General features: G+C 40.0%; 1 protein-coding gene across 2 annotated transcripts in view; it reads right to left on the bottom strand.

Annotated features, from left to right (window-relative positions):
• AGPAT4 (1-acylglycerol-3-phosphate O-acyltransferase 4) overlaps positions 1–14,412 on the bottom strand; it is a 71,875-nt gene that overhangs the window by 29,040 nt on the left and 28,423 nt on the right. For both annotated transcript variants that reach the window (XM_085216940.1, XM_085216939.1), the window contains one exon: positions 2,765–2,934. In XM_085216940.1, the coding sequence (XP_085073066.1) occupies positions 2,765–2,932 (168 nt within the window). In that variant the 5' untranslated portion in view covers positions 2,933–2,934. The remainder of the gene's footprint in view (positions 1–2,764; positions 2,935–14,412) is intronic.

Here is a 14,412-nt window from a genome sequence, read left to right as displayed (position 1 = left end):
TGAAGAAGAGAGATGAAAGGAGAAGAACAATTAGCAGATTGAACGTCTGTTGCAAAAAATACCAGCAGGGACAGCTGTCACATTGCATTTAAATAAATAAATAAATACAAGGGTTTTTTTTTTTTCTTGTGTCAGGAAAGACTAGAAAGTTCAAGGCGTAAAACAGAAACTGAACACACATTTGCAATATTGTTAACAGTATGGTCATTGTGTACCACAGATGTAACATACAGCTGTGCACTACAATACCACCATTCTCTCTGCCTTCTGCAGCTAAGTACAAACAGTTCCACTCCTTTGGTCTTCATCTTCTTCCTCTTCATCCTCCCCAGCCATCTCTCCTTATGATGTACCAAGCAGACAAGTACTGAAACTGATACTGGAGATGCAATGCACAAACTTTCAGCAGCAGGGGACGCAACACTGGCTTAGTGAGATGTTGGTAGATACCTAAAGAGTCTGCACAGACACTTTGCAGAGTATAAAGCTAAACCATGCTAAATAGAAAGCCTCATTGACTCACAAAGTCCCTGAGCCACACATTGCTAAAGGCTAGGACAACCCTTAGAAATCTCTCTGTATGCTCGTGTTGTTCTTGCAACTCTTTCCCACACATCTGCCTCTTACTTCTGTTAAAAGACAGGGCAAGACTAGCCCCCAGCATAATGGCTCTTACATCCTTAACTGTGCTGCCACAACAAATCCTGCAGTTTTGTACCCTGTAAGCTGGTGTAAGGCAGCATGAAGTCACACCAAGATATGTCCCTCATCCCTAAGCATCCACCAACTCCTGTGCTGCACAAAACCGAGTACCGGGAAGCCAATGCAGTAAATCCAGTTAGGAAACTAACTTAGGATGAAAAATTGGAGTGGGCAGGTGCTGGTTTTTAGCATCTGTTTGGTGTAAACCTAGCTTATGATGAACCTTGACTGGTTACCCCTACAGGGAAATGTACTGCTTTCCTGTGTTAAGACATCTATGCAAGTAAGAGCACATGGGAATAATTTCCTCCTAGAACATTTTCTGGGAAGTAAAACCACAGTACATTAATCAAGACTGAAATAGTTTAAAAAATAATTATAAAAAAGATATATCAATTCCTAAAAGAATTCTAAGATTAGCAAAGATACAAATTGAATAATAACTCAGCATTTAAAGACAGGAAGAACTATTTTCAGTTAATGCAGTACAGTAATTGTGCAATAGTTTATGTGGTGGTTTTCCTATGTGTAGGCAGCAATATACAGAATTAAAACATAATCCTGATTATCTTGGGAAAATTATTAAAAAACATCATTAAAATTAATGAAATTCAATCCAACCAGACAGCACCAACATAAAACAAAAGAACTTTGACCTTGTAGGCCCTTACTATTTGTACAGAAACAATACTTTAATTTCCTACAATGGCACTTTGTGAAAAAGGTCCTAACCATCTACAATAGCTTTATCTACAGAACTGCAGTCACTGGGGTAGCCTGTTTAATTTTGTAAGTCTAAAGCACCACGGTATAACAAGCACCACTGAATAATGAGGGAGAATGCTTTTAGTATACACATCTGCCGTGAACAGATTTCCCTACATTTACTGCTACCTTTGATGATATTCTCAGGCTCTGAGCTTGGCCCCAGACATGATAGTAGAATTGTTCCACAGTAACCTGAAGTCAACAGCTGCCTCAGCAATAAGCAAGACCTTAAAATGTGTGTGTGCTGTGGTGGTTTTTTTGTTTTGTTTTTTTTTTTTTTAATGTTTTTGGTTTGTTTGCTTTAAAGCAGACCTCGTGATTATAATTTAAAGGGGCCAAAGTGGTGACTAAACATACAGAAAAAGCAAAGCGCTCAAAGGAAAAGCTCAGAGAAGAACAGCCCAAAGAAGTCAAACTCACACAAACCAAGTTCAGGACTTTTGACAACAGCCAATAGCAAAGTTGGAAGAAGATGCTATAGAAGACTGCCAAAACAAGGCATTAGGCTGCTTTCTTAGGAGAGTGAAACAGTTTTCTAAATCCAGATTATCATTACCATCACAGAATTAAGTTAAACTAGCTAAAGAGAGGTGCTAGAATCATCTCCATGACCTGACAGGTGACATTTGAACAGATATATTATCTTCTTGTCCCAGTTTGGGCTGGCATAAAATTAGTTTTCTTCATTGTAGGTGGTATGGTGCTGTGCTATGGATTTAGGATGTTTCAATTCTTGCAGAACTGAAGTTACCTACACTGTGTCAAGGGCTTTCCAGCTCCTCAAGCTGCCCTGCCAGTGAGGAGCCTAGGTATGCAAAAGAAGCTCGGAGTGGACAATTAGGACTGACCAAAACTGATCAGAAGGTGCTGTGTTCAGCAATATAAGCTGGATGAAATAAAAAGGAGAGTGGGAGCACGTAGCGATTCAGGGGAATCGCAGTTGTCTTCCCAAGAAACTATTACATGTAATAAGACTTGTTTTCATGGAAACAGCTGAACATCCACCTGCTAACAGAAAGTAGTGAATAAATTCCTTTTTTGCTTTACTTGTGTATATATCTTCTGCTTTACCTAGTAATCTGTATTCACCTCCACCCATGAGTTCTTGCAATTTTATCTTTCCAATTCTCACCCCATCCTACTGTGCGAGGTGTGAGTGAGCAGCTGTGTGGTACTGCATTGCCTGCTGGGGTTAAGCCACAACAATTACAAATAAACCAAACATTTTACTTGTGTGTTTTTTCCTCCACATCCAAGAAGAGGAAGCTTATTTAAAATGCTAATCAAAACTTACCCCCAGGACTCCAAATCTTTCACAGAAATTCCAGCCACAGAGAAAGTCAATTTCAAAGTTGTGATTTAGAATTACAATGGCATTCTCCTTCCCATACTTGTGGTAACTCTCTGGATCAGTGTAGAGGGTGCAATCGGTGCCTGACCACCATTCCAGTAGCATTACCATCTCTAAAATAAAGAACAAAAAAACAAATGAAGGTACAAACTATATGCAAAGTCACAAATTAGCAGTGCACTGAAAAACACCAGTTGCTTCAACAACACATGGTAAAAAAAAAAAAGGGGGGGGGACGACACAGCAGGGAGCAGGAGAGAAAAGGGAAATGAGGTAGCATGGCAGGAGAAGGAATTTTCCACAGTGACACTGAGAAAAGGAGTTTCACTTGAAAATTACAAATTTAATACGGTGGTATTATCAAAATACATGCAAAATAAGCATTTATGGTTTACAGTACTACAAAAAAAATAAATCACACGAAGATCAAAACAAGCTTGCAGGAGGAATAAACAGGCCTATTTCCCATGTACACAGGTTCCTGTACTCCTAGGAGTTCTGCACACAAAACTTCTGTGAAGCACTGACAGCAAGCAGGACACCAATCCATGTCAGAATCAATTGGCTTCAGGCAAGGTAGGCTCAAACTGTAGTGCTTTCCCAAAGTCTTACTCGTAGCATAGGTGATAGTACAGCCAGTGACTGCATTTTGTATTCAGTCTGACTGCTCCTGCTAGTAGCTCAATGACAGTCCCAAGCAAAGAGCCAGAGGTGGTAAACCCACAGCATTCTTCCCTTCAAGGCATACCCAGAGAAGGTACTGGTCCTGAAACTCACCCAGAAAAACTCATCCATTCCAAAGGGGACTGTTGTCTGAGGTGCCTTGCACACGTAGCAGACTTCAGCACCTACGCAACAGAAGAACTACTGCCTGGGAAAGTTCCTTCCAAGGCAATGTGCCCACCCCAGACAACTGGGAGAAAACGTTGATACCAGTTTTTGCTACACTGTCTCAAGACTAAATCCTCCATCCTGAAAGCCTGTATTGTTCAAGGTGACCCGAACTAGGGCGTGGATTCAAATGTCGCCACAGTAAATTGAAAGGTTGCATTTTGACAGCTGGAATTGACAACATGGACATGCATCCATGAGCGGTACCTGTAAGCACCTAGTTCAGGGCGATTTCCTGGTTGTTAGGTTTTGGTCTGTCACTGCCTTATTTTATTCAGCTGATGGTGTTACTATTTTGTTCTCCCTCCTCCGCTCTAATACTTCTCAAGTTTCTTTAAAATGCCCAGAGCTTATATGAAACTGGCATTAACAAACTCTGACAAAAGAAGCAGCCCAGACACATCAGACACATCAGAGCCTTCCTAAAGCCACCCAGAGTCAGATCTAGAAACAGATACGGGTTAATGTTCACACTTTGCCCCCCAGTCTCCTCTGCCATACAAACGTCTGTCCCAACATGAAGCCTGTGATGGGCTGAGCTGCCCAAAGCCAGCCAGCAGAACCCAGAACACCAGCCTCCAGCAGGCAGTGAGGCACAGGGTCTATCTTCTCACTTCCACTTAACTTTCAAAAGTCATTTAACTTTGTCCATGTAAGTGTAACATGAGTATCCCTCCAGACTGCTTCACCCTTCTGCTTTTTACGTATTCTGTGTAACACAATTTTGATTTGGCCTAAAGTGAGACTGGTGTCCAAATGTCACCATTGTTCAGTCACATTTGAGTATCCAAGACACTTTGAAAATGACCCTTCAGCATTTAGAGAAGTTCTCTCCCAAGTCCTAGAAACAGGCTTTGAGGAACAAGTCAGAGAACTGGAATAATGCTCAAAAGTTGCATGTTGAGAAGCTCAATTTAAAATTTTCTGTTTTACTGTGTTTCTTTAATTCTATTCACATCTCTACAGAAATGCTTCTGCCAGCTGGGGCTGTCCAGCAGAAGAACTTCTCACATGAACCTTCTCCTAATTCTATACTACACTGTCAATGTCCTATAATTAAATGGAGATTTAATTATATATCATATGGCGAAACTCTTGATTTTCTGTTGAGAATTACACTGCAACTCACTATGGTGTTTGTCAAACAAATAAAAAGAAGTGGCATCTAAAATCATGAATTAAGTGGCAAGCAGGTGAAAAAGAAGCAATTGTGAATCAATTATAAGAAATCACAAACAGAAGAACTTCTGAAGACGGTACAATTATAGAATAGAAAGTAGCTTGGACATCTGCAATAAGGTCTGCTGCACGTACACCTTATGCATCATCCTTTTAACTTGTCAGAAGTAGCAGTTGTATGTTCCGCTACAGCAGATGCACTCTGCGTTTGGCACGAGTGTATCAATCATTTACAGCAAAGCCAATAGCTCAGACAGGATGCAGAACTGCCATCCCCAGGGCAAAGATAAGGGGTTGGCTGGCAAAGTGTGCAGAGCCAAGGGGAATTATTAATATGAAATACATCTGTATATCTTTCCCTGATAAAACAGGTAAGCGAAGGGAGTGGATAGGGGTGTGGAAAAAGCCTGCACCAAGAAAATCAGTGTTAAATGCCTCAAAACTGCTCAGAATTAGCATTCAGATTTATTCCTAAAACTTTAAGAAACAAATACTAGGAAAGATAGGACAGTGAGAGCAGTTTAAAACAAAGCTGTATTGAAAAGCTGGAGAGTCATTCCTCAGCAACCTCCTAGTGACTATCACACAGGTTTTACCTTCCTATTTGCTTATCCTATCATCAAGCACAGGTAATAATTAAGCTTCATATTTGTTTTGCTTGTAACTACAAGCCTGACTACTGGACTTGTGAATTTAACCTTTATTTAAGAAAATTTCTCTAGTTTGGGGCAAGAAGCTTGATCTCAATGGAGAGGGAAATAAAAAAAGCAGTGTTGTCCTTGAGGAACCCATGTCATGGGAAGATCTAAAGAGTGATAAAAGACATGTTTGCTTCCTGTCAAAGCTATCATAATACTTCTCCATCAAAGCAAAGGTCCCATGTGAGGCACTGCTCTTTGCTCAGAGAAAAAGCACCCCTTTCTCAGGGCATATGTCTCTTTCTATGCTGGAAGGATGAGACATTCAAGATGCTCTCCTGGCTTCAGGTAAATCCCAGGGCACTACACATCCTCATTCACCTCAGAGAAGATCAAAAGCAGGCCAGTCTTTGAACAACTTCTGAAATCCTTTCTGTTTAGATTCCCCACTGGCCTCAACTAATGAATAAAAACAGAGAACAGTTAGGAACAAGTTTTCTACATGTTCAGTCATCATTAGCTCAATTAATTGCCTGAAGCTTTTAGATGACATTTTGTTGTACACTGAAGAACAGGCACTAGTGACATGAGTGAATTTTATCTAACAGTATTAAAACAGGCTAACAGACAATCTCTATTCAAATAACACTATCTTAACACGACATAAATACATTCAAGATACAGACAAGTGACTGACTCATCAGCCCCCTGTTTATTTCTGATCAGAGCAGCTGTAAGGGAACTATTTGGTCATGGCTTGAACTGGTAACTCAGCACCTGGCGAAGGCTATGGCTGGCCCTAGGGAGCACAGGCACATTGTTTGCACCTGTGCCCTCCCTGTGACCAGAAGGGGTGGACAAAAAGTGGAGCCACCCTGGAGTTGTAGAAGAGCCTGACTCTGAAAGGAGAGCATCTCTTGGACCTTGGATGCTTCATAGCCAGAGAGACCCTTCACCAGTTGCCCAGAACACCCCCAAACACAGGGAAACTGAGTAACTTAAAAAAACAAACAAACATTTGCAAACATTTACAGAATTTACAATCACATTTTAGGACAGAACACTGAGAAGGAAGTTAGCAACAGCTTCTTATTTATCTGTTGCTTTGCTAACAACATTAGCTAATGAGAGAACAAGTGACTGCCAGACAGGATTTTCTCTTCTTTCATCTTTACTGCCAGTAACACTATTGCCTAAAATAAATAAATAAATAAATATAGAGATGATGGCTATGAGGTCCCTCTTGAAGAAAAAGCCAACTTTACCTGAGGGGGAAAAATATATCCTCAAAGTCACTCCCTTTCAAGTGTCTATTCTTTTAGTTTTTCCCAACAATTTGAACAAAATGAATAATGTATCAGGCATCTCACTACACAGGTATGCCACATGCATAGAGCTCTTCATATTTTCAGTCACAAGTACATTTCAAAGAAGCACAGCCAAAAATAATTCTGTACATACTTTTGATTCTGCAGGCTTCATGTGACCAGGATCTGGGTTTGAATTAAGTAGAAGTATGTCCCTACTCCTCACCTCACATGCCTATTTCTCACTAGTGCATTCCTGCAGTTGCAGCAGAAACTGAATGCTTTCGTAAATAACATCTTACAGACTTTCAGTTCTTAACACTTATTTTTCTTTAATCTTTCCACTCTTTCTTTTCCTTTCTCCCCACATCCCTTCTCTTCATGGCTCTCATCAGTGACTGCTAATGTCAGTTTATAGTGCCCTTGCATTATGCCACCAGCGTACACCCAGAATCTGCCACAGAAATTTATTACCCAGAAACTCCCTGTGGTAGTTCAACAGCACAAGGTCACTCATATATGCACTCCTGCCAACTCCACAGAGCAGACAGCCAGTGAAACCCTTCTTTTCTTTGTACACCAGCCAGGCTATGTAACTAAACATCGGTTTACATAGGAAAAAACTTAAAAACGAAATATAATTCTTGCTCCCAACCATGGCTGGTCCAAAATTTCTAGAGTAAGTCTTTTTCCTACCCCTTTTTGAGGAGGTTTTAGAGGCTGAATTTCACAACTAGACTGGTCAACTCACATTCACCCACATCATGGGAGTTCTCAGCTTACAAACCAACTCCTCCACTGACACTTCCATACAATTCATGCATAGGAGAAAAGAAAAAAAGTACGAAATCTCTCAGCCTGCTTGGAAGGGAACATTCCTGCAGTAAGGTACAACCAGCTTCAGGAGGGGCTGACTGTAGAGAGAAAAACATGCTTTCAAATCTCTAATACTGATTCTTTGTTTCCCTGAGAATGTCTAGTTTTTCTACCCGAAAGAAAAAAAAAAAAAGAAAAAAAAAACCCAACTACACCCTGCTACAGATAATTGCATCTACCCTTTGTGAGGTTAGACTGCTTCCTGCCCCATCAGTACTATAATCTGATCTGCCTCACTGCCTGTACTTCAAGAACAAACAACTGACAAGAGAACATCACGGATGCTAACTGGTTACTTGAAAAACATTTAAGGGAAACACACAAAGAATTTACCGAGATGTTATTTTCCATGTCAAAGTTTTGAAAGAATGAGTCATTAAAACAGCTAACACTATTCTTCTAACCTTGCATGACTTTCATTAGTAAATTTCTTTAGCTGGACTTGAGGTTTGAAACCCTGGATGATACCTACTATCTCAACTGCAAAGACACCTAGGAGGTTTTCAAAATCAGGTACTGACAACTCCACAGCTCCTGGCACAGGCTATTCCAATGCTTCACTACATCATCTAGCCTCACTACTCATTTATTCTGGTTGTCTACTTCATTCCCTGCAACAAGTAATTATAAAGAAAGAATTGAAGATCAGCATTCTGCTATAAACTTGCAGTGATTAGGTACAAGAATAACCGGAGCTCAGAGCTGGAACATTACTGAATGTCTAGGAGACAATGCATTATAAAAAGCATAGACACATTTTGTGTCTAACACTGCCTTCCCCATTCTGCTCCAAGCAGATTCTCATTCTCTACTCTGCAGGTGAGTATGAGAGCAACAGTGATTTACAATGGAGAAATCTGGACCACTCCAAGACTGAGGTTCTGTTTTTCAATCAGTACAAAAATGTTTAAGAAGAACATTTTAAGCAGAAGAGGAAACCAAAACTCACACTTCTCTTGCCTTAGCACATGATGTAATCATTTTTACCTTTGGACTTGTTCTTAGCAAAAGGGTGGAAAGTGATGGCAGAGAATCATGCACACAAATTTAAAGCAGCAACCACAACAAACTCTTTCTCTATTGGCTGCAGGTCCGCTATTGGAGATTTCTGCCCCCCTCCTGTTAGCAACTCCCTTGAATAACATTTCAAAGACTTGCATGGCGATGCTTTTAGGGCCAGAAATCACCAACAGAGGAATCCAGAAATGATGATTTAATTCCCCACCCACCACAGTAAATTACTGGACGTGCTTTCCAGGCAAAAGATAGATGCAGCCCAGTCCTTTCATATATTCAAGCAGAGAGACTCATTTATTTCAGCATTTGCTTGCAGGAAGTTCCTTTAACGCAGAGTTTTCTTCACCAATCTTATATTTCAGCAAACACCATGTGCTTTTTTTTTTTTTTTTTTTTTGCCACAAGTAACTGAGGTCAACAAAGTATGTGATGATCAAAGGAGTTAGTACCAACCAACAGTGAAAAACAACATGCAACTTGGCAAGTTTCCATGACACCAACATCTGCTTTGTATAGACATGAAACCAGGCAGTCACATCTCTTGTGGATATGGTTTCCTATTGTCCAAAACACCACTGGCTTTCTAATATTGCATATAGGAACACCACCACAGGAGAACTGCTTAGTAAATCAGAAATGGTAGCAAGCCACTCACTGCAAGTTTCTGTGCAAAATGAACACCAGTCTTATTTCAACATTTTCTTTAAAGCAACTTCCTGTTTGAATTAACACATTGAAAATATTTTTTTTCTTTTTCCTAGGTCTTACAACCTTTAAGTCAGCATATCTTAAATTTAAGCTACATGTTCCCACTTAGCTGCTTTTAGTAAATATTTTCACTGTTAAGACTTGTACAACATGACCATCACATTTAAAACAATTATGTCAGTGCTCAACTCTTCACTGGAATTAGTTAACACGAGGAGGGAGATGACAGCCTAAAGCAAAGCCCAAAGACTAGCAAACCTAGCTCATAAGTAACTCCGAGCAGGTCGTTGGGAAGAAGTCTGGTCTTGTAGTGTGGTTCATTGAGAAGAAACAACAAATCTGTCCTGAGCACACATGCTATTTTTTTTTTTTAATTTAAACTTTGTGACTTACTAATAACTATGCCAAAAGTGATGAGAGGTACAAAATGAAAATGACGTGTGAGTTGAAAGCCCAACTCCAAACGTTGATCTTGGCCCACAGATCTGCTGCTGCTCACTGGAATCTGGAAAGAAGTCAAAAGACCTTCTTGCTGTCTTTATACCAGTCTTCTGTTCATAACAGACTCCACAAGAACTTGCCTTTGAGAGCAAACAGTGAGCAATCACATCAAGTTCTTCCCAGAAAGCAAGAGCTGCACATCAGACTTTCAAATACATTGGAGAGAAATGCCTAGAAGCTTAAGTCAGAATTAAAGCTGATGAGCTGTAAAGAGAAACACCACTTTCTCTCAAACAAAGCCCTATGATATGCCCAAAACATTCAGAAGATAGCTGGAAATTATGAAGTTACAATTTTTGTCACCTCCATGACTCCTGTGTACCACCAACTAATGTCACTTTTCCACTGATGATTCCCCTTCTTCCTCTGTCTTCCTTCCCAGATCCTCAGGCATCAATCACCCTTCTTCTCAAACTTAGGCAAGTGGGTGAATAGAGAAATTAAATTCAAATAGAGGACAGCTGACCGAAGGTTAACCTGAAGGTTGCAATTCTCTTTTAAGCTTTAAGATGGATTTCTGCATACAAATTCCTTCCAGTTTCTCAGGAATGACAACTGGTTCTAACAAGAAAAATTACTTTGGACTGCAAAGCTGCATCATTTACATTATCCATTTTGCCTAATCCCAGTTGTGTTCAGTCAATCAGACCAAAGAAAAAAAAACAACAGAAAAAATACCAGATAAACTGCTGCCTACTGTTAACCATGAAAAGACAATATAAGATGTCAAAGCATCTCCTCTTCCTCAGATTATTTCCTTAGGTTCTCTGTAGCACAGGCTAACAATTCCTACATAAGGGGGCAAGACTTCAAAATTTCATTGCGTTAAATCATAGAATTGCTTGGGTTGAGAAGAACTATAAAAATCATCTAGTTTCAACCCCCCTGCCATGGACAGGGTCACCGGAGCCACATCCAGCCTGACCTTGAATGCCTCCAGGGACGGGGTATCCACAACCTCCTTGAGCAACCTGTTCCAGTGCATCACCACCCTGTGAGTGAAAAACTTCCTCCTAATATCTAACCTAAAACTCTCCTGTCTCAGTTTAAAACCATTCCCCCTTGTCCTATCACTATCCACCCTCGTAAACAGGTGTTCCCTCTCCTGTTTATATACTCCCTTCAAGTATTGTAAGGCCACAATAAGGTCCCCCCGGAGCCTTCTCTAAACTAAACAAGCCCAGTTCCCTCAACCTTTCTTCATAGGAGAGGTGCTCCAGCCTCTGATCATCAAATCCCCAGGACCTGCTTTGACCGCTCGCCATAATTTATCAGAAACAGGTTTATATGACATTATCTGATAATTCTCTTTCTACAAACAAAAGAGACACACCAAACCTAACACATCCAGGCTATACTGAGCCATTCATATGGTATGGTAAAAGAAACTGCCATTAAATCAAATAGAAGCTGAAGATTAGTATACTGCTGTAAAGGAGAACCACGCCAAAATGCACAACTCCCCTGTGAGTTTCCCCTCGCTGCAAGAAAGACACTGAGGCCCTGGAGCAGGTTCAAAGAAGGGCGACAAAGCTGGTGAGGCATCTGGAGCACAGGTCTTATGAGGAGCAGCTGAAGGAGCTGGGATTGTTCAGTCTGGAGAGGAGAAAGTTCAGGAGAAACCTTATTGCTCTCTATAACTATCTGAAGGGAGGCTCTAGTGAGCTGGGAGTCAGCCTCTTCTCTCATGTAACTAGTGATAAAACTAGAGGGAATGGCTTCAAGCTGCACCAGGGGAGATTTAGGCTGGACGTTAGAAAATAATACTTTTCTGAAAGAGTGGTCAAGCAGTGGAATGGGCTGCCCAGGAAAGTGGTTGAGTCACCGACCCTGGAGGTGTTCAAGGAACGTTTGGATTTTGTGTTGAGGAGCATGGTTTAGTGAGTACTATTGGTGATAGGTGGATGGTTGGACTGGATGATCTTGAAGGTCTTTTCCAATCCTGGTGATTCTGAGAACTATCTGTTGTTGTCTTTTACTGAACCTGGTAAAGAACGATCTCCATGAAACATTTGTGACATGGGATACTAAGGTATCCAATGCAAATTAGTAAGTTTTATCAGTGACATAAAATCAGAACACACTTTACAAATCAGATAACTTTGAGAAGCAAGGTAACAGAAACAGCAATAATTTTGATAGCACAAGCCTTGCAGAATTAATAAAACAGAAATGATGCAAGACAGAAGGGTCTGGGAACATTAGCTTACGTTCTGGTCTACTCTTATTATGCAGCTCTAAGAAGGAAAAAAAGATGCCATTAGGATGTTCTTTCCTGGAGAAAAAAGGAACGGCTCCTTGCAATAGTGAGATCATCTCTGGCCCAGCAAGTCAGTAACAGACATTCATGCTCAGGAAATAAAACTTGAAACAAAGCAGATGTAGACTAGGGCTACCAGGGTGACAGGAAACCAGAACAGCTTGGCTCACTTAAGCTACCAAAAAACATGCAGGAAGAGGATTGGGTTGCCCTCACGAATATCACTTAAGAATGTTGGGAGGTTAGCAATGGGGAAAGAGAGCAATTTAAGCTAAATACCACTGTCACAAGAACAGCTGTGTAAAATGACTGCAAGCACAGATATCTGTATACTCTCAAGCTTATTCTAGTTCCTTTAACAGATATTCCTATTTCCTATCAATAGAAAAGAAGCACAATATTTTCCAAACAGACTGCACTATACACCAATATCTCCTGTCTTCCATCACTGCAAAGCTATGCCACCACAGATGAAGAGGAAGCCAGCATTTCCCAGGCAAAGCCTTCTGGCTTAAGGAGGGAGGTGTCAGCCTAAGAGAGTTCTCAGTCAAGAATCACCTTCCAGGATAAAGATCTCAAAATCTGAGCATGCAAAAAAGTGAACATGAATTATTTAGTGGATGTCTTAATCTTCCCTATTATTTACTCAATCACAGTTGAATTCTTTGACATAATGAATCATTAGCATTTCCTTAACTAGAGGGCTATTGTCAGTGTCCATTCTTAGGACCCAGAACAACTCACATATTCCTGTGACTTTTTTTTTTTTTAATTTGCTATATGCATTGTTTGCAAGTACTAATTAAATCATATAATAATTAGAAAAGTTATGTGACTCAAGTGAATTTTTTGTGTTTAATGCACATAGAAGTGGAAGCTATTTTCACAAATCTCTCCTTCTAGCATCTGTTGTAACAAAAGTCTTCATTTCTACACAGACCAAGTTTCAAATCAAATAAAAATTTAGACTTTGGAAAGAAAGCAATTCAGAACAAGAAAGCACATCAATAGAGAAAATCCTATTGCTCTCATTGCTCTAGATCCATGTCTTCAACATGTTTAACCTTCACTTCCAGCTGCTGATAAAAAGGGATGGGAATAATCTCTGAGAAAAATGATTGATGATAAAAGAGACTACCAGTTGCAATAGAAAGTAATCTTTAGCACAAATTAGGAGAAACAGAGAATTCAATTAGGAAACTGAGCAAAAGGTAATTTAAACCCTCTAGTTAGGAATAGCTACATTTCCTAGAGCTGTAAGAACAGAAAGAATTAAAGTCTGCACAAAACAGCAGAACAAGAAAACCATGGTGGTGGCAGCCAAGGTTCCATTCATATTTCCACTTACTTTTGATTTCAGATAATGAGTGTGCTTCTGAAGAAATAGCCACTTATTACCAGAAGTAATATGCTACAAACAACGTATTTTTAGGAGTTAAGGCAGATAACTTGTACTTAAGCCTTCCTCTAAAAGACAAATCTGTCTGAATTTCAGGACAAGTTGACTTAGTACCCATATTGTACCACTGCAGCTACTTCAGCATTCAATGGCAAATGGCCACTGAACCCCTATCACTTTGAGAACATTGTTCAGAACAAAAGCTTTACTCATTTTTCATTTGCAATCCCTGAATTCCCTGTCTCTGCCTGTAATCTTGCAGCATCTCCTCACATGAGGTGTTGAGAGAAAAGAGCTATGTCTCCTGATGCTTATTTTAGTTTCTGAATTCCTAACAGTGACTTTCACCAAGTGTGCCTCAAAGGGACAATAAGGTCACAAACTACAAGGCAAACAAATGGCTTGCATGAATTAAAAATAAAGCATGACAGATCAAATATACCCATCAAATACTCATAAAGCTGTGACACTCGCACAGAGTGTAGAGTGTAACTCCTCAAGCTGAAATTATCCAAATAGATAAATACATAAGAAATACTTCTTAAAATAAAGAAAGAAAGAATGCAGTACATGTCAGAAATACTATATTCAGTTAAGACAGACATACTTCCAAAAACAGTAATATAACACCATAGGTAAGGAACACCTGTGCCTCTCACATAACATTCACAGTTTGACTGTGTTTACTTGAACATTTCCTCAAGCTTAATTGCAGGAAGAAAGTTAGAAGAATCTACATGCATTCAGGCCTCCTTAGAAAGCTGGCAGCTTGCTTGCTCCAGCAGGGGAGGATGTAAAGGTTCCAACAATTTGTC

The sequence above is a fragment of the Meleagris gallopavo genome, chromosome 2 (genome assembly GCF_905368555.1).
Source record: "Meleagris gallopavo chromosome 2, MGAL_WU_HG_1.1, whole genome shotgun sequence".
NCBI lineage: Eukaryota > Metazoa > Chordata > Aves > Galliformes > Phasianidae > Meleagris > Meleagris gallopavo.
Note: the sequence above shows the minus strand (reverse complement) of the source record. Positions and strands in the feature narration are given on the sequence as shown.